Raw genomic sequence first — 18,394 nt, forward strand, 5'->3', positions numbered from 1 at the left:
GCCTCCGTCCGGCCCAGATGTAGCCACTTTCCTGAGCGGCTCCCCAGACAACGAATTCGCCTGGGACGGGGGCGACACCACCTCGCTGTGGTCTCGCGCCCGCAACGCAACGCGCCGGCTGGGAAAACGACTGGGTTGCCACTGGGTATGGAGCGAGGAATGGCAGGAGCTGGGAGTCCTGGTGCCGCGGATCGAGACGGAGGGCAACACCATCGTCAGCCCCGGAGCCAGAGGCGTGCTGGAGAAGTCACTGAAAGCCGCTGTCCACGCGCTCTACGTGGACACCCTGAGGAAAAAACCCGACCAGGGCAAGGTCTTTGAGGTGACCAGCAAGTGGGACTCCAGCAACCACTTTCTCCCTGCGGGCAGCTTCACCCGTTTCGCCGACTGGCGGTTCATACACCGCACCCGCCTGAACTGCGTCCCGCTCAACGGAGCCGTCCACCATGGGAACCGAGACAAGCGCTGCAGGAAGTGCGGATACGCCCTGGAGACCTTGCCCCACGTCCTGTGCAGCTGCAAACCCCACGCCAGAGCCTGGCAGCTGCGCCACAACACCGTCCAGGGCCGGCTGGTGAAGGCCATTGCCCCACACCTGGGTGAGATCGCAGTCAACCGCACCATCCCCGACACCGACAGCCTGCTGCGTGCGGACATCGTCGTCACGGACGAGGAATGGAAAAAGATCGTCCTCGTCGATGTGACGATCCTGTTTGAGAACAGGACCCCGGCCCTCCGCGAAGCCCGAGCCCGCAATCTTGAAAAATATGCCCCCTTGGCTGACACCCTGCGGGCAAAGGGCTACGAGGTTTACACTGACGCCCTGATCGTCGGGGTGCTGGGTGCCTGGGACCCCTGTAATGAATGAGTACTTAGGGCCTGTGGGGTGGGCCATCGCTATGCGTGGCTCATGAGACGTTTGATGGTCTCGGACACTATCCGGTAGTCTAGGGACATTTACACAGAGCACATCACCGGCCACTGCCAATATCAGGAGTGAGCCGGCATGGTTTCGTGCACCCACGGGGAGGGAGGATGCCTATAAACCCCCCCCCATTGAACCATATCCCCTGAGCCCTAAACCCACTGAACTGGATTCCACTATGTGAGGGTCATCCTGTCCCCATTACCCAGCCTGCTTACTTATGCCCATGACTGTGTATAACCCACTGTATGAGCAATGTACCCTCACTGCTTCCTGATCCCACCCACCGTACATCCCGCATTGGGGACCTTACAGTCTGTATATGTTATGTGCTAACCAATTTCCAAATACCAGTGTCCCCCTATACTCTGTATGTTGTCCCCAATGACCAATGCTGACGCTTCAAACTCTTTGTATCATCTTTATTTAAATATTCTCTAATAAACTTTTAAACTTACCCCAGTGGTGGCAGCCTAACTCCTAGACTCCTATATCTTAAGGTTAGCTACTACTGTGAGACACACGGAGGATCATTTAGTATTTGCTAGCTTATTGAACTGAGCTGCCTTTGTTGTTGTTCATTTATTTTATTGATTTTTAGTGCAGCTCTTGCTGTGGCAGCCAGCCATTTATTTACACAGAAGGATAAAACTACCCACAATGCATAGTGATTAAAAAGCCACTATCCTTTTGTCAGGAATAAAATCAAACAGAAGATAAGAGTCAGACAAAAGTTAAACCAAATATATAATGTTCTGTAGTTCACTAGACCTGGACTCTGGCAGGGTGCCAGAGGAGTGAATTTTAAAGGTTGAAAAGACCATCATAAGAGAAAAGTCTGGCACTAGACATGGAGAGGCTCTTTTCCCTTTGCCCTTCAACTTGTGTAGTCCTTTGCACTTGCTTTGCGTTACTGTAAATTATGGTACAATCTACAGAAGAACAGAGAATCAGGCCCGGAGTGTTTAAGCACAGGGGCTGTCAGACTGCCTCCTAGCTGAGCTGAATGCTGCAATGGGGGTGTCATAAACAGATAGTTAAGGGTTAATGTCTCTTTTACCTGTAAAGGGTTAAGAAGCTCAGTAAACCTGGCTGACACCTGACCAGAGAACCAAACGGGGGACAAGATACTTTCAAATCTCGGTGGAGGGAAGTCTTTGTTTGTGCTTTTTGTTTTGGGAGTTGTTCGCTCTTGGGACAAAGAGGGACCAGACGTACAACCAGACTCTCCAAATCTTTCTGAATCAGTCTTTCATGTTTCAAAATTCTAAGTATAGCCAGGCAAGGCGGATTAGTCTTATGTTTGTTTTCTTTCAACTTGTGAATGCTTTTCCTTTTGCTGGAAGGATTTTTACCTCTGTTTGCTGTAACTTTGAATCTAAGGCCGGGGGGGCGGGGTGGGGGGGGGCGGTCCCTCTAGTCTATATGAATCTGAATACCCTGTAAAGCATTTTTCATCCTGATTACACAGAGATATTTTTTACTTTTTCTTTCTTTAATTAAAAGCTTTTTTTTTTTAAGAACCTGATTGATTTTTTTCCTTGTTTTAAATCCAAGGGCTTGAATCTAAACTCCCCAGGGAAAGTCTGGGAGGAAAAAGAAGGGGGAAGGTTAAATTCTCCTTGTTTTAAGACCCAAGGGGTTTGGATCTTGGGTTCCTCAGGGAAGGTTTTGGGGGAACAGAAGGTGTGCCAGACACTAAATTCTGGCTAGTGGCAGTGTACCAGATTTAAGCTAGGAATTAAGCTTAAAAGTGATCATGCAAGTCCTCACTTTTTGGACACTAAAGTTCAAAGTGGGGGAAAAAACCTTGACAGGGGGTATGCAGTAAGGTGATCAAGAGACAGCCTTTACAAGTCTAGCAAGTTGTTCAGTGTCCTCAGCTCCCATTGGCTTCAACGGGAGTTGGTGCTTATCACCTTGCAGGGTTGGACCTGCATAGAAGAGGACACCTCAGCAATGTCTTTCTTGAAGTCAACCAGACACTAATTGAAAGCCAGCGCAATACTCAAATCATGGGTACAACATACTTGTTCACAGGGGATTCCTCCACTCAGGGCTCTAGGCAGATTTCTCTGTTAGCGGAGTAAGTTTCAGATGATATAAGACACCACCTTTACCCTAATATTAGCCAAATAATCAAACCATTTCATTAAAAATCATTTGCTGTTTCCATAATCAAAACATGTAGCCTTGTTATTAATGGAACATGAGAATTTGACAAGTATGTTCAGCAGCACTGTATTAATCACAGCATCTCAAAGTTCCTAGTAAAATAATTAGCAGTAAAATTCTTGACATCTTAGCATTTAAGTAGTCATAATTAAGTTTCAGTGGTAGTGCATCACTGAGAACAATAGGCTTTGGTCACACCTATTTTAGCGCTAATGTTTCAGTATGTCTGGTGTCTGATTAAAAAACACAAGAATTAAAACTTATTGTTAAAACTTATCTTTGCCATCTGAAAGGCAAAAACTTTGTTTTTTTCAGTTGAAGCTTAGATTGGTAAAATCCAGAGAAAATTTGCAGGCAGACACAATTTTAGCAACGGATAACTCTTATAAAGGGGGCTGATCCAAACCATTTGAAGGCATTGGGGCTGCATTAGGCCGAAAATTTGGGTTCTGGGTTTGTTTCATTTGGAACGGAGAAAAACGGCAGTGACACAGTAGAGAGCAAGTGCAATCAAATCAGCAATAGCAGCTCCCAGCAACAGGATGCTCTATGGGACAAACAGAAAGTATTACAATAGAAAAATTCCTTTTTGTGACAAGAATGGTAATAGGAATGGGAACTGGTGCAAGCACTATCCATACTCATTACACGCAAAAACCAGTTTTCTGATGGTCTTTGGTTGCAGTACCAGAAGGCTATTAGTTTTCTTTCCTTCTTTCCCCATGCCTATATGTTCTTTACTTACTGTAGAACTGATTGGGCTAATTGGGTTATGAACTACTGTAGAGATGAGCAATATAAGACAAGACGGGGCCCCATTACAAAGTTTGGATCCACCCTTCTCCAAACCTGGGAGTATTTGTATCCTGCATTTTGCTTTGGGCCTCTCTCTAAATGTAAGCAGAACTGTGCAAAACTAGGTGTCTCCATTTTTGTGGATTCATGCAACATTGTCTTTGGTCCTGCTCCGTGCACATTTGCATTCCCTGAGTTTCACTTTGAGTTTCAGACTGGAATAAACCTAGAACTTTAAAGTAAAACTCAGTGAAAAGGGCCAAGTTTTGCTTAGTTCCAAATGGAAACTGTATGAAACTACAAACTGCCTGATTTCAATCCACAGATGAGGCCCAGTTTTGAACAAACCTTGGTCACTGCTAAGCTTTGGATGAATCAGGAGCTAATTTCAAACTATGTGAGAATGTGAAATCAAGTTTAACATATTTTATGTTTTACTGCAAATGTTTTCTAAAGCTCAGTTTTAAGCAATAATATACAGGCAGGTTTTATCTAGCCCTTGCACCAGCATACAAGGAAAAGAGAACTGTTCTCTCCGTGAGGATAAACACATCCCTCCAAAAGTTGTGGAGAAATAGGAAGGCGGCAGGCACAGTATGGATGGTGCAGCCCAAACACCCACATTATGTACTTGGGAGCTCAGGGAAGACATTGGCTTCCTGAGACGCATGTCATATGGAGTTTCCCCTTTCACATTGCAGGGCTGTGTCTAAGTGGGGCAACGTAGTCCACAGTAATAAGATCCTTGGAGTGTAAATTATAATTTTTGGGGTTTAAATTATGCCAACAATAGGTTTAAACTTACTTCAGCAATGAATGGAATCCCCTTGCCTCCTTCTCAGTCAGTAAAACACAGGGCATATTAGTTGCGTCAAATAAATGGAACCTGAAAGGAAAAACAATTAGCTGCTGAATAGTCCTATTGGCAGGAATGGCATCTGTAATGTGCCTCGTCTTCAGATTATATTAATTATTTAAAGCAGCCAACAGGCATTGATGCCATTTGTGTGTAAAATATGCATTTCATATATGTGCAAACATCTTTCCATATAAAGTTAGAAAAACCTTCCAGTTACTTTAACCATATAAGGTTACCTGGACAAATCTTAAAGCATTTTGTGGGTCAAACTCTGCTCTTAGTTATACTAATGTAAATCCAGATCAACTGGATTGATATTAGTGGCATTACTCCAGATTTAGACTGGTGTGAGTATACAATTGGGGTTTATCCACTTTTGGAGCTATTATAGTGATGTATTATTTAAATGAAGGAAGTGCTACATACCACTTCCAGTAACAAAATGCAAAATCCTTTGGACCTTATTATCCTGACAGTTGCACGCAAACAACTCCATGGAGAATGACAACTCTACATTTAGTATGTGAGGTGTTATCAGGTTTAAAAGTGCTAGATCTGTACCCAGGTGGTAAATTGCACAGGGCACTGTTGGCTTTTTGGTGAGATTTGACACATTATCTATAGAATAACACCAATAGTTTGTGGAGTGTCCTCATGGTGTGAGTTCACACCACTTAAGCGAATCTGTTACACTTTTCATGTAATGGTGCTTTAAGTGATAGCACTGTTTGTGATCTCTAAGGGTAAAGTAGCCAATAGAAAAACTTTTTTCATGAGTTGATGAACACTCAAAATGTGCTACCGTTTGGGTTATTCTGGGCCAGCTTATTACATCTTTAATTTTCTGCTAAGGTCTGATTTACTGAGGGAGTTGGCTGTAGTGAAAACAGCTGATCTGGAGATTGACATTATTGACAGATTCTTAGTACTGTATCTCACGATAGTCACTATGCCATAAAAACACATCCCACACTGAGATTAAATGTTGGTGGAGCTCTGTCAGGAGGTGGAATATGTTTCGCTCTGCCCCATAGAGTGGGCTGAGTGTTCCTTCTGATAAAGTCACAGTATTGTCAAGCTAGAAAGAGCAATTGGAGTAAGCCATGTAGAATTGTAGGTAAAATTCTTGTTTAATAATATAAAATCCTCTATGAGAAGTAAATGTTGAACAAAGCCGCAATGAGTATTTTAATGTGCTTTTTTGAATAAGTGTTTGCCTCTGTGTTTATTACCATGGAGCCATCATCACCTTTTCTTCCCAGGCAGGCAGGAAAAGATCAGAATAGCTTGGTTTTCATAGTAATAAGTGATAGACAAAACACCCCCTTTGACATGGTAATTCTTCCTGTTTGTCTATGGGGGATAGAGGTCTATTTCAAACTGGTTCCCTCGAGACACTATATTCCAATTTTCTATTTACAAAGTCCATAGCATATAAGAGTATTTGTTATGTACCATTTAATAGTATGATTAGAATTCAACTGTAATGTACAAATGTTAAAAGAAATGGTATTCAAGCTTCACTATGGGGAAACTCATTTTCTTCCAGGCACAGGAGTCAAACACTAAATCAAATGTTTCTCATTAGATTCTGTGTAAAGCACGTTGCCAGTTGAACAGTACTGCATGCACTGGTGCATCAGTGAATGGCATATTATTCCAGAAGCTTCTGTTTATTAGACTAGATGATACAGGGCTAACCTTGTTGTCATCCTTGTTGTATATTATGTCGTCACAGACGCATTTGTTTATAATCTGAAAAAGTAGGTGGTTCAGAGGCTTAATTATTTTGAGGGGAATGGAGTTTAATAAGCATTAGCTGCTTCTACCACCCACTCTTTAGTGGAAAAAAAAAAGAACACTTGGCTATAATTAAAGACAATCTGAGTGAAGCTTCCTTCTAATGTGCACACTGTCATGATACCATTTCCATGTTCAGTTAGTATTTTTAAGATAATTAATGCATTTGCCTATGTATTTTCTATCGGTCATACAAACATTGGTTTTTATGTTGTTTTTTCCCCCCCCAGATGTACATCCAGACAACAACACTTACTGTCTCCATGAGTTTAAGTGCTTCAGTATCTCTGGGCATGCTCTACATGCCCAAGGTTTATATTATCATTTTTCATCCAGAGCAGAATATTCAAAAACGGAAGAGGAGCTTCAAGGCTGTTGTGACAGCTGCTACAATGCAAAGCAAACTGATCCAAAAAGGAAATGACAGACCAAATGGCGAGGTCAAAACTGAACTGTGTGAAAGTCTTGACACCAACAGTAAGTCATCTGTAGACTTTCCCATGGTCAAGAGTGGGAACACTTCCTAATAGATGTACGTTGGCAAGAATGCACTCACTTTTAATTGTAAATGTTATTCTTTTCTTGGCTTGTACTGCATGAATGCAGAGACGTGTCAGAATTCAAGTACCTTTGAGCACAGGTTTGCCAACATGCAAATCTCTTTTATGGGTGACAACTGGTGATTACAAAAATAAACACATTTTGGAAAACCCAAACCTCTTTAAATGATCCGGTCTAGCTAGCACTAATTTGTTGCATCATGTTTTACTATGGCAGTCTCAGTATATACTGACACTTCTTAGGATATATTTAGGTGAGTCATTTTCAAGACTTTTGAAAAATTATGGCTTCACATTCTACAATATTTTTTAAACTACAAATAGACATGGGTGAAAATATTCCTTCCTTAACCTTCTACCCTGTACTAGAATTTTTTGTATAACTTGTGCATTTCCTATGGTTTATCTGTAGTCCTAAAAGGGCTGCCTGCCTTCATCTGGTGAGGACTTTGGGAAAAGAAAAAAAAAAAAAAGTACCGCATGATCCCATCACCCAACTCTTTGCTATAGTTTTTTATTTTGTACAAACAGTAGTGGATCCCTTTTTAAATTTACAAAAATTTATCATAAGTATCTATGTTCCAAGTATTCATTCACATATAAATTAGACACTGTATTTTTAGATTTACCAAAGGATAGAAGTGGGAAGAGAATATTTTCCACATCTGGAAGGTCTTTGAATCCTGGCACATATCTTAGGAATTGTGAAATTATTATAACTTCCAAACAGCAGCATGTCATAAATAGAGCTGAGTGAATGTTTTCTGTACTCAGCCTTTTTTAGTGACAATCGCAGATTCAGTGACACCAAAACATTTAGTGAATGCATACTGGCTTTGCCAAAATTGTTTGGAAATTTTAAAAAATTCCAAACTGTTTCATTTTGACATTTTCTAAATGGACCCTTTTGATTTTTTAGTTTGAAATGACTTTTCCTTTAATTGTATTTTTAAAAAATTAAAAACATAAAATGGTCAAAACTGAAATTAAACATTTAAATTTTATTAAAATATAATGTTTCATTCTGGCCCAAACAAATTTTATTTTACTCTTTGATTCACCAATAATTTTGTTTGTTGGGTCAACCTAAAATATTGTTTTTAATATTTTAATTTTTTTGGAATTGCCAGCAAATTGAAAATTTTTTTTTGCCCAACTCTAGTAATAAAGCCTGATTAACCATACTTCTGAACAAAAAAAATAAAATAAACGTTTTGAATAAAGCCAATGATTCCCCTTTCCCAAATCCAGTGGTAATAGAACATACATTTATATGTTGGAGTTAGAGCTACAGTGAAATAGTAGTTCCTGTTATGGTTAAGGACTAATTCCTCCCATTGTGCTGCAGATGGATCCTCTAGAGTTTTCTGAATTATTACTCCTCCTCAGGTTGAAGGAAAATTGAATAATAATATTTTGCTTGTACACACCGACAAACCACTGCACCTAGGATTGTGAAAGTTATTAGACCAAATCCTGAGGTTTGTACTCACTCCTTTCACATGGAACTCCTAATGAATTTAGTCAGAGTTCACCAGAGTGAAGTACAATGTAAAAAGTGAGTGAGGATCTTAGATTTGTTCCATAACTCATTTGTTAGAGGATATTGGGTACAGATTATCTTTTAAAAATTCAGTAATTCGCCTTCTAAACTTATGGCCATTCAAAAGTGTGTAACTACCAGCTGAAGCAATGGAGCCACTGCCTTTGGATTTCCATAGTTTCATATTACAACCTATAACAGAGAGGGAAATAATGATGAAATTCTCTGTAGATCAGATGTCAGCGTGTAAATATGAAACCCCCTACATCTCTTACAATTCTTCATAATTGCCAAAAGAAAATGGAGGGGGGAAGAGAAAGAGTTTCCTTGCTGAGTTGGCAAACTGATCAACATCAGAGGAAAAGGTCAAATATAGTTCCACAATGGGGTGCAGACAGAGATGATAAGAAAGCCCTGCGTACCTGAGATTTATCAGCTGTACCTAATGAAAAAGAAATGCTGTGTCTAGTATTCTTTTAACTATGACTATGCATAATTCATGAAAACAGCTGCCACTGGAAGCAAGTCTGCTTTCTCCAGCAGTGTGACGCACCCAGGGAAGTATCAATTTACCGTATTCTAAACCTGATTTAACACTAGCGCACCTATATAATTTTCAAGTGCCTCAGCAGTACATCTCTTCAAGGCTTTGATCCATGTACTGTTATGCTCCATAAGTAAGTATTCAAAAAAAATCAACAAGTTCCCATTCTAGAGAGCTAGCCTCATGTAATTGAGCTGGCTTGGCTAAAAGAATGGGCTATTAGGTTTTCAAAAAACATACTATATCCATTAGATTTTGTTAACTTTCCTCTTTTCTGCCAAAATAACTATTGTCAAAAAGCTTTTGAGGCTGCAGTGAAGGATACATTAAAATAAACCATTTCCCCTAGATCAGCTGTAATAACTCCCAAAATACAGAAAAATGTTTCTTTGAACTGACATCTGTAAGCCAGTCTCAAATTGTTATTAGGTGATCACAGTTCCAACATGTAAGTCTTACCTAGAGAATAGCAGGCTGTCACTCACACTCCAAAAATGGAGAAAGTTACAGAATGTACAAAATCAGAGTATCACTAGCACTCCAGAAATGGAGAGAGAAGTTTCCCTTCCCTTACCTAATTGATGATGGTGATGCTGATGATGACAACAACCACCACAGCTTACTATCAAAGCACAAACAGGAAGAAGTGAATTTGTTCGCTGATTTTTGGGAGGCATCAATGATGCCTTCTGGGATTTCTTATTTAAAGATATGCAGCCAAAATCTGATTCCATTGATATATATATATATGTTAAAGTAAAGGGAGCTGTTTGCATGTGTCTGAGGACAAAATTTGCCACTTGAAGAGGCAGGAGGGCAACAGAGAAATCAGGAGGCACAATACATCAGGATAACTACAAAAGGATTCAAGTACTAGAGGGGTAGCCGTGTTAGTCTGGAACTGTAAAAGCAACAAAGAGTCCTGTGGCACCTTCTAGACTAACAGACATTTTGGAGCATGAGCTTTCGTGGGTGAATACCACGTGCATCCGATGAAGTGGGTATGCACCCACGAAAGCTCATGCTCCAAAACGTCTGTTAGTTTATAAGGTGCCACAGGACTCTTTGCTGCTTTTACAAAAGGATTGTATACTCAACTGCTGTAGAACATGGACTTTGATGAAGCTATACCAATTTATACAAGTTCAGAATCTGGCCCAGAAGGCTTGATTCAGCAGCCTAGATGCAGAAGTAATTTCTGTTGAAATCAAAGGAAGATTTTTTCTTTCAAAAGGTCTGCAGGACAGATCCAAAGCAGGGATCAGGTGTGCCTGATCAGTCACAAGCAGGGAGTGAGCAGACAGGGCAGAGTGAAAGTCAGCATGTGGTCAAGTGAACACTAGGCAATAAACAGAGGGACAAGGAGGTTAATATCGGATAGTCACCAAATTTGGTTTTCTTTTCTCCGACTCTTCTCATTCTGATGATTCCTCTGACAAGATCTGTATTATTCTTGCTGTCTTTCTCAGGTGCCTTTTTGGTTTTTTCATTGTCCTGAATATTTTGATTTTTTCCATAGTCCACCTTTTTATCGTTCTGTTTTCTGTTCTTCTGCTTGCTCTCTGCCTTTTTCTTTTTCTTAGTGTCCTTGTTTCTGCTGCATTTTCTCCCCCACCCCAACGCCGCTCTTTTTTGCAATTCCTTTCTTGCTGTCCTCCACACACACACACTTTTTCTCTCTAAATTATTCTTCTTCCTCCTATGGTTTTTATATACCGAGTGTTGTTTTATTTTTTATTTGCCCTTCTTATTCTTTGTCTTCTGTCCTGTTTGTTTATATTTTACTCACTACAGCCATTTACTCTTTTGTTATTTTTCCCTTTTGGCTGCCCTTATTCTGTGCTTTAGCTCTGTCCTTTATATCTTAACATTTTTTGGGTCCATCTCTTTTAATCTGTTCCCCTACTCTCCTGTGCTTGACCATTCACCAATCATTTTTTCCCTGTCAAAATCACTCTTCTAGGCACATGTGCTGAAATCCTGGCCCCACTGAAGTCAATGGCAAAACTCATAGATTTCAATGGGGCCAGGATTTCACCCAGAGACTGTACCAAAGCCATTTGCTTCAGACAACAGAGAAAAAAAAGCAAGATAAATTACACACAACTCTTGAGATCTGGGAGTAGAACCCTTATCCTTCAGTTCTATAAAGGAGAAACCACTACTGCTTGAGCTAAATGAGATCTCTCCATCTGCAGTCATGTACAAAACTCATATATTACAGCATCACTCACTGGTGTTTAGTTTCTGCCTAACAGGGCTCCCCAGGTGGCTTGATTAAACAGGAGTTCTTAGTCTTCATTCAACCTCCATTCATCCAAATGCACCAGACCTTTGCAGAGAACAAGAGATGACCTAGGGGCTTAAATGATCTCTGTTGAAGCTTCCATGCTACTCCCATTAATGGCAGGCCAAGCAGTCCTCTAGTTTAGCTTCTTTTGGGCTGGGATCAAAAGACATTGTACCTAACAGAGCACTCTAGATGGCTCACATCAGAATCTTCTTCTCCCACAACAGGTAATAGTGAATCTCAGGTGCTCCTCACCCCTCGTCCTCTTTCCAGGCACCGAGGGGCCAGGTATTCCAGCCCTTTCCAATGCTGATTGTTTCCATTAGCTTCTCTGTTCAGCAGTCACTTGTGTCAGCTGAGTCACTATTACATTCTCTGTTAGTTTTTACCCCCATTCTGTTGTGTTTCATTCCTTTGAATCTTTCTTCATGTTTGTTTACTTTTCTGCCCTCTCTGTTTGATGTTTGTGATTTCACTCTCTGTTTTTGCTCTATGTTCGTGTAAACGGGTGCGACTCACCCCCGCGGCACCTCCTGCTGGTCACTTTAGGAATTAGCTCAGGTTCCAGTGGAGCACCCTCTGCAGGCCAGTGATCCACCTTGTTTCCTGCTACAGGCCCCGTGTCCCTCCCTGGACCCCGGTGCCCCTTTTATGTGGGGTTCTGCCCCCTGGCAGCAACCCCTTTTCCTTAGGGGTTTCCCCTCCCTGGGAACCCCCCACCCTCTATCCCCACTTTGCTTCAGTGTAGGCTACTGCCAGTCATTGTCTAGCCCCACGCCCTGGGGCAGACTGCAGTATCAGCCACTCATCATCAGCAAAGGGGTTTGGACCTGCTGTCTTGGCCTACCCCTGGGTTGCACCGTACAAACCCAGTACCTCCTGGCCTAATTCTAGGCTGCAGCCTGGGGTTTTCCAGGCAGGAGCTCCCCAGCTCCACTGCCTTTCCCCAGCCCTGCTTTACTCTAGGTACCTTGTCAGTTCTATGCAGCCAGGCCCTTCTCCCTCTACAGGCAGAGGAAGACTGTCTAGACTCTGGGCTTCTCTGCCCTTATATAAGGGCCTGTTTCTCAGTTTGGGGCATGGCCCCAGCTGCTGCCACTTTCCCAATCAGCCCAGCCTAAAAGGCTGCTTTCTCCAGCCCCAGCCCTTATCCAGGGCTGTTTTAACCCCTTCAGGGCAGGAGCAGGGATCCACCGTGCTACAGTTGGTTTATTACCCAAAACTCCATCTTCTGTTTTGTTTGTGTTTACAACAAGCTCTTTCTGGACTTCTAGAAAGTTGTGGTGAGCTGAAGCAAGCTGTGGGGATCAATATGGGCCCATCAGTAACCTGGTATTCAGTAGAGAACTGTTGAGTCAAAGCCACTAATATCTTCCCAGTCTATTTTCACAAAGCTAATCCTGTATATTCAATGTTAATTTCCATCATTGGCATTGCCTGGTAAAACTGGAAGAAAAAATACTCAAACAAGTATGGAGGGGTTCTGTGCCCTTATTTTATTCTACTGATGCCACTGATAAACATCTAGTAAGAAGAAGAAATGTGTAGGTTTTGTAATACAGTATGAAAATAAAATAAATGATAGCACAGTATCTCTATGTAGTAACTTTCATCCAAGACAGTTTAATCACAGATGATTTATATGCTAAATCATAGGTAGAGCTGGTTAAAAAAACCCAACTTTCATTGAATTTTTTCACCAAAATTGCATAACAAACTCAACGTTTGGAGAATGTTGGCCAGCTTTAATAACTGGACTTAACACAACCTTCCTTTGGTTTTAATAAAATATAGATTTTAAATTACTTTCCAAATAATATTGTGGTTCTCACTGGTAACCACAATTGTAAATTTATTTCTCTATACTATGAAACTCTTATGCAAATATATGTTCCCACAGATAGTTTTTATAGTTAAGTTGTCATTAAGGTTCGAGCGCATATAAGTGGTTTGACTACATTTTACCTTTCAAAAGAATTAAAACATTCAAAACCTGGGAAATGAAGATGTGAAATTGCATTTCTCAAACAAGGCGCTTAGATTTCCATATCTCTGAACTCATGCTAATATTAGCCTACCATTATTCCTTAATTGCATGTAGGAGATGGAAAATGTGCACCGCAGGATGCTGGTTTTATAATTTGTTTCACACATATATGTCTCTACACCAAGGCACTGATCCTGCAAGCTATTTTATGTGGGTACATCTCCACATCCATGGGGTTCCATAGGAGTGCAGAAACAGAACCACGTGAGGAAGCATGCAGGATCAGGGCCTCAATGTGCTGCTTTGCTTTGTCATTACTAAGGCTATGATTTAATGACTGGTATTTTTAGTAGAAGTCATGGACAGGTCATGGGCATGAAACAAAAGGTCACGGCCTGTGACCTGTCCATTACGTAGACCATAAATACCCCTGATTGAATCCAGGGGCTAGGGGCACAGCACCAGCTGCCAGGGCGGGGGGAAGGCCCACGGCACCAGCTCCAGGCAGGGGGCCATGCTGGGGGTGGGGGAGCCCCATGGAGGCAACAGCAGCTCTGGTTGCCACTGCAGGGGAGTTCCGGAGGTAGGATACCCAATTTGGGTTGGACGTATACCTGGAGGTTTCATCACATGACATAGTTTTTAATTAAAGACCCTTGCTCTCTACATCCCCCCTTCCCAGCTCCATTTTGCCCTCATTGAAACATAGGTCCCTCTTGAGTGGAGTATGGTGCACATTTATCAGTGTCAAATAAATTACACAGCTGTATAGGACAGGAAATGAAGAAAAAAATGTGCAAGTGGGTCAACTGAAGAAACAACTATGTCACCTATTTTAAATAAATATAGGACATCCCATGATAATGTTTCCATGCAACTCTAAATCCTTTTGTTTTGGTTTACTTCTGTTGTCTCATTCCAAGAGCAGAGTAATAAATGGGTTTGAAAAGGATATTTCCAGGAGCATGATGAGTCAAGTTTGTTGTCCTCCCTGGCCAGATAAGCTTGCCGAGGTGGTCCATGCAACAACTCCGAAAAAGTCACAGTCTTAAAGCGCAATAAACTAGCAGTTGAGGCTCTTAAATCCCAAACAGGAGCTGCAGGCTCATTAGCATAAACTGTATAGATATATAAGGTATTTATCAAATAAAAAGAGAAAAGCTGAATATACCGGTGGTCTGATTTTTCCAGTTTGGCAGTGGGATTAGTAATAAATCCAATTTTATTTTTAAAATCATATTATAAGGAATACACCTACTTATTGATTTTTACTTTCTTCTTCTTGACTCATCCAACACTAGATGCATCAAAGCAATGTATTTAGACTGGCCAATAATTCAACATTAGTTCTTTTCCCAGACACAAAAAAGGAACCTGTCCAATTTGCATACGTGTGTTCTATTTACTCATGTTTTACTGGGAACAAAATCACTTTATGTTCTAAAGAAATTGGTCCAGTTTCAGCAATCCTGTTGTATTCCCTGATGGGAGAATGCAGAGCAGAGTGAGAGCAATCTCTTCAACAATCCAGCTGTGGGAGCGTGAGAGAGAGCTCACAAAGGAGTCTCATGTTCCATGCGAAAGTTCTGAAAAAAACATGAATTTGGCTATATTTGCTTGAAGAGTCCTGGTACTCCAGGAGCAGGGTATTTCCTATCAGGAATGGGGTACTCTGTTCCTTAAGCAGAGTCATATGAAGGCCTTGCCCAGCACCTGCTCAGAGTAGTCTTCTCTTGAAGTGGGACGGCCACTGGTCTCTCTATTTTTGTAAGCAATGCAATTTGCTTGCTGGTTTTCACTGAGCTGAGTTTTAGAATTCACATTCATTTTCTCAGCCCCAAACCTTCCTAGTGGTCATACTTCTGAAACTCCAAAACTGGAGGTACTCCTGTGTGGTGATAAACAACAAGCTCTTTGACAGTTGTTTTGATGTATGTGTTCTCATGATGATGCATTCCCATATCCTAATGGAAAAAGTCAAATCAGATTTGACTTTCAGTGGGCTGGTTCCCTGGTGTCTTCCAAAGCAGCGAGTGCAGGATTAGAGTCACATTCCCTAGAAATCAAAACACAAACATGAACTTTACACAGTGTATCTCATTATTTATATCTACCTAGTGATCTTCCAACAACACAGTTCTGTACATAGTATAGTGGGACTTGGGGGTGGGCCAGAGAAGATTGTATTTCCCTGCTTCTGTATTTCTGTTCTTCCACGATCACTGTCAGATTCCCAGGTCAGGTTTAGACAGTGTGAAGATGTCTTTTCCTATTTCAGCTACGTAACAACATCAGTGGATTCCTATCCAATACTACATAGCAAAGGACTGTACTCGGAGAGAGAGAGAAAGCAAAAAAGCTTGATTGATACTGCGTTAGCCTTGATTCTGAGCTCACACCAGTTTTACACTGGTGTAACTTCACTGACCTCAGTGGAGTTATATATTTAGGCCTGATCCTGCACAACTTAACTTTAAGCATATGAGCCATCCAAGTGAAGACAATGAGACTGATCATGGCCTAAGTCTTTGCAGAATTGCAGTCTTAGGGAGTAGTTACATCAATGCAGTTGCTCATGATTTAAATTGGCATGTGTATAGAATTATGTGGGACAGATTCTCTAGACCACTAAGTTCATTTGTGCTGCTGGCTGCCTCCACCCACTGGGGTAAATGGAGTATGTCAGAGGCAAGCTAGAAACAGAAAGGGGTGTCCTGACGCCGAGCGCCTCTGCACCTGATGCCCTACAGACTTTATAACAGTGTTGGAAGATAGAGTCAGCATTCTACTGCTCTAAGTTCTGCTGGTCCATGCAGCTGGGGATCAGGGAGCTGCCTGTGGCTCTCTGAAGCCACCATTGCCAACTCTGTCTGAGCACATTAGAACTGGACCCTACACCTCTAACAACAATAAGGAATCATGGCTGCCTGGTAGACATGCCCAATAATGTATTTAGGTTCAGTGACTTGTCATCATTTTACCTTAACAATAGTCCAGGAGCTGACTCATCCTCAAATATTGCACCTTTCTGAACAAGAAAGGGTGGTGCTGTTGATGCTGTTAATCTGCCTGGGGAATATCACCATAGGAGGGCAGTTTTAAAGCACAGTCTGGGCTCTTTCCTAAACACTCCTATGGACGCTTCCTGGAGAAGAGATGTTCTATGTCAGAGCATCTCCTGAGGATGCTGGTCACATACCTTCATCAGCCAGCATTGCCCACTTCCAGGGCTGCATCAGCCACCTTTGGCCTCTTTCCCCTCATATAAGAGGAGTTGTGGATGTTTTGTATGCCTGTAATTCCCTCCTAGGTCTCCGTTCCACCAATGGATGCCAAGCCAGCCTCAGTCAGCGGAAACTGGAGAATGACTCAAGCCCCAGATGTGAAAGAAATTTACAGCATTTTGCTAATTTTTTTTTAATTATCTCAATAAAACATTGAAACTAAGGCACAGCATATTATATTTAAAAAAACACAACTAGCCAGCAAGAGAGATGAAATATGCCCAATAGCTTGTAGAATAAAGAGCTGTGTGTCCTTTTCTCACCCACCAGTCATCATGTTACCCCTAAATCACACAGAAATGAAATGTCACAAAAAGCACAATGTTTGGGTCCTGTTTCCAGCAAGCTATTCAGAAAAGCACTGAAGTGTATGCTTCAAGTTAAGAATATGCTTATGTGGTTTCTTAAATTGGGACCTTGGTGAAGTTGATTATACAGCTGAATGCTGACTAAATACTAAATTAAGTTAATTGCTACACAAAGTGCTTTATGTTGATTCCAAAACCTGAAATATAACTTTGCTCTGCTTTTTTTTTTTTTTTTTTTTTACTTTGCAGCTTCCTCTACCAAGACAACATATGTCAGCTACAGCAATCATGCAAACTGAGCAGGGAAATGAAACACACCTGAAGTATGTGAAACTTAAAAAAAACAATGAATTTACTACCACCAAAACCTCGGTCTTGGAAAGAGCTGTAGACTCCAATCGACTCAATAGTCAGTCTCTTAATGGACAAAGATGAACCACGAGCCAAAAGCAGGAGGGGTGGGGAAGGGAAAAGCTCAGTTTTATACAATTCAGACCGAATGTCAAACTTTTGAACTGTTTACTCACAAAAGGAAGTAAATCACAAAAGGAAAACAAATGTTAGCTTGTGAAAAAAAAATGCTGTTGAAATAAACCATGTCTGATGTTATACTTGTAAGTACTTTTTTGTGATTGTGAGAATTTCCATTCCTGTCCCACATTGTTCAACTTGTAAAAGAAGATACGTTTGTTTCTTGTTATGACTGACTGAATCGAAGCCGTGGGTTGTGCTAAAATAAATACAAGGATTGACGCATGCACATTTTTATACAAAATAATTTATTTCTAATAATAAAGGAATGTTTTGCAAATGTTCAGACTTGTTTCGTTGCAGTTTTAAGGAAGAAAAAACAAATAATATTTTAAGTCTTGACAATATTGTCTGTCTGTTTAGAATGCAGTAAGAGGGGAAGAGTGTTTATAAATAAACAATAATGGTGTCAGAGGAATGCAGTGTAAAGTAGAAGCATTTTGATGGAGGTGTATGTGTGTGCATGTGTGTGTGTGTGTGAACTCTCTGAGGTGGGTGAATTTGTTTTTAAAATTGTGACTATTTTAAAATTGCTGGTGGAAGTTTTTCCCAGCGTAAATACATTTTATACAATTTTCCTGATGATGTGCTCACCATTTATGATTCAGCAACTGTTTTTTTCTTTTGAAAAAATTATCAGACAATTATAGCAAAGATGGTAAAACTAAAAACTCAGATTTCTTACAGTAATCAGAACCAGCAAACCGAAATAAAAGGTTAATCTTATTATCCTGTACAATGCTATTACGTTGCTGATACTCCCCCATCAGCTATGACGGTTTGCCATTGCTGG

The 18,394-nt window shown here is 41.1% G+C and overlaps 1 protein-coding gene across 3 annotated transcripts in view; it reads left to right on the plus strand.

Moving 5' to 3' along the window:
* Positions 1-17,810, plus strand: part of GRM8 (glutamate metabotropic receptor 8) — a 512,161-nt gene extending 494,351 nt beyond the window's left edge. For 2 of the 3 annotated variants that reach the window (XM_050936120.1, XM_050936121.1), the window contains exons 10-11: positions 6,785-7,086; positions 17,320-17,384. In XM_050936120.1, coding sequence (XP_050792077.1) covers positions 6,785-7,081 — 297 coding nt within the window. In that variant the 3' untranslated portion in view covers positions 7,082-7,086; positions 17,320-17,384. Of the gene's footprint in view, positions 1-6,784; positions 7,087-17,319 lie in introns of all 3 variants that reach the window. The other variant, XM_050936122.1, reaches the window with a different exon arrangement.
* The last annotated feature ends 584 nt before the right edge of the window (positions 17,811-18,394 follow it).

This window comes from Gopherus flavomarginatus, chromosome 1, assembly GCF_025201925.1.
Source record: "Gopherus flavomarginatus isolate rGopFla2 chromosome 1, rGopFla2.mat.asm, whole genome shotgun sequence".
Taxonomy (NCBI): Eukaryota; Metazoa; Chordata; order Testudines; family Testudinidae; genus Gopherus; species Gopherus flavomarginatus.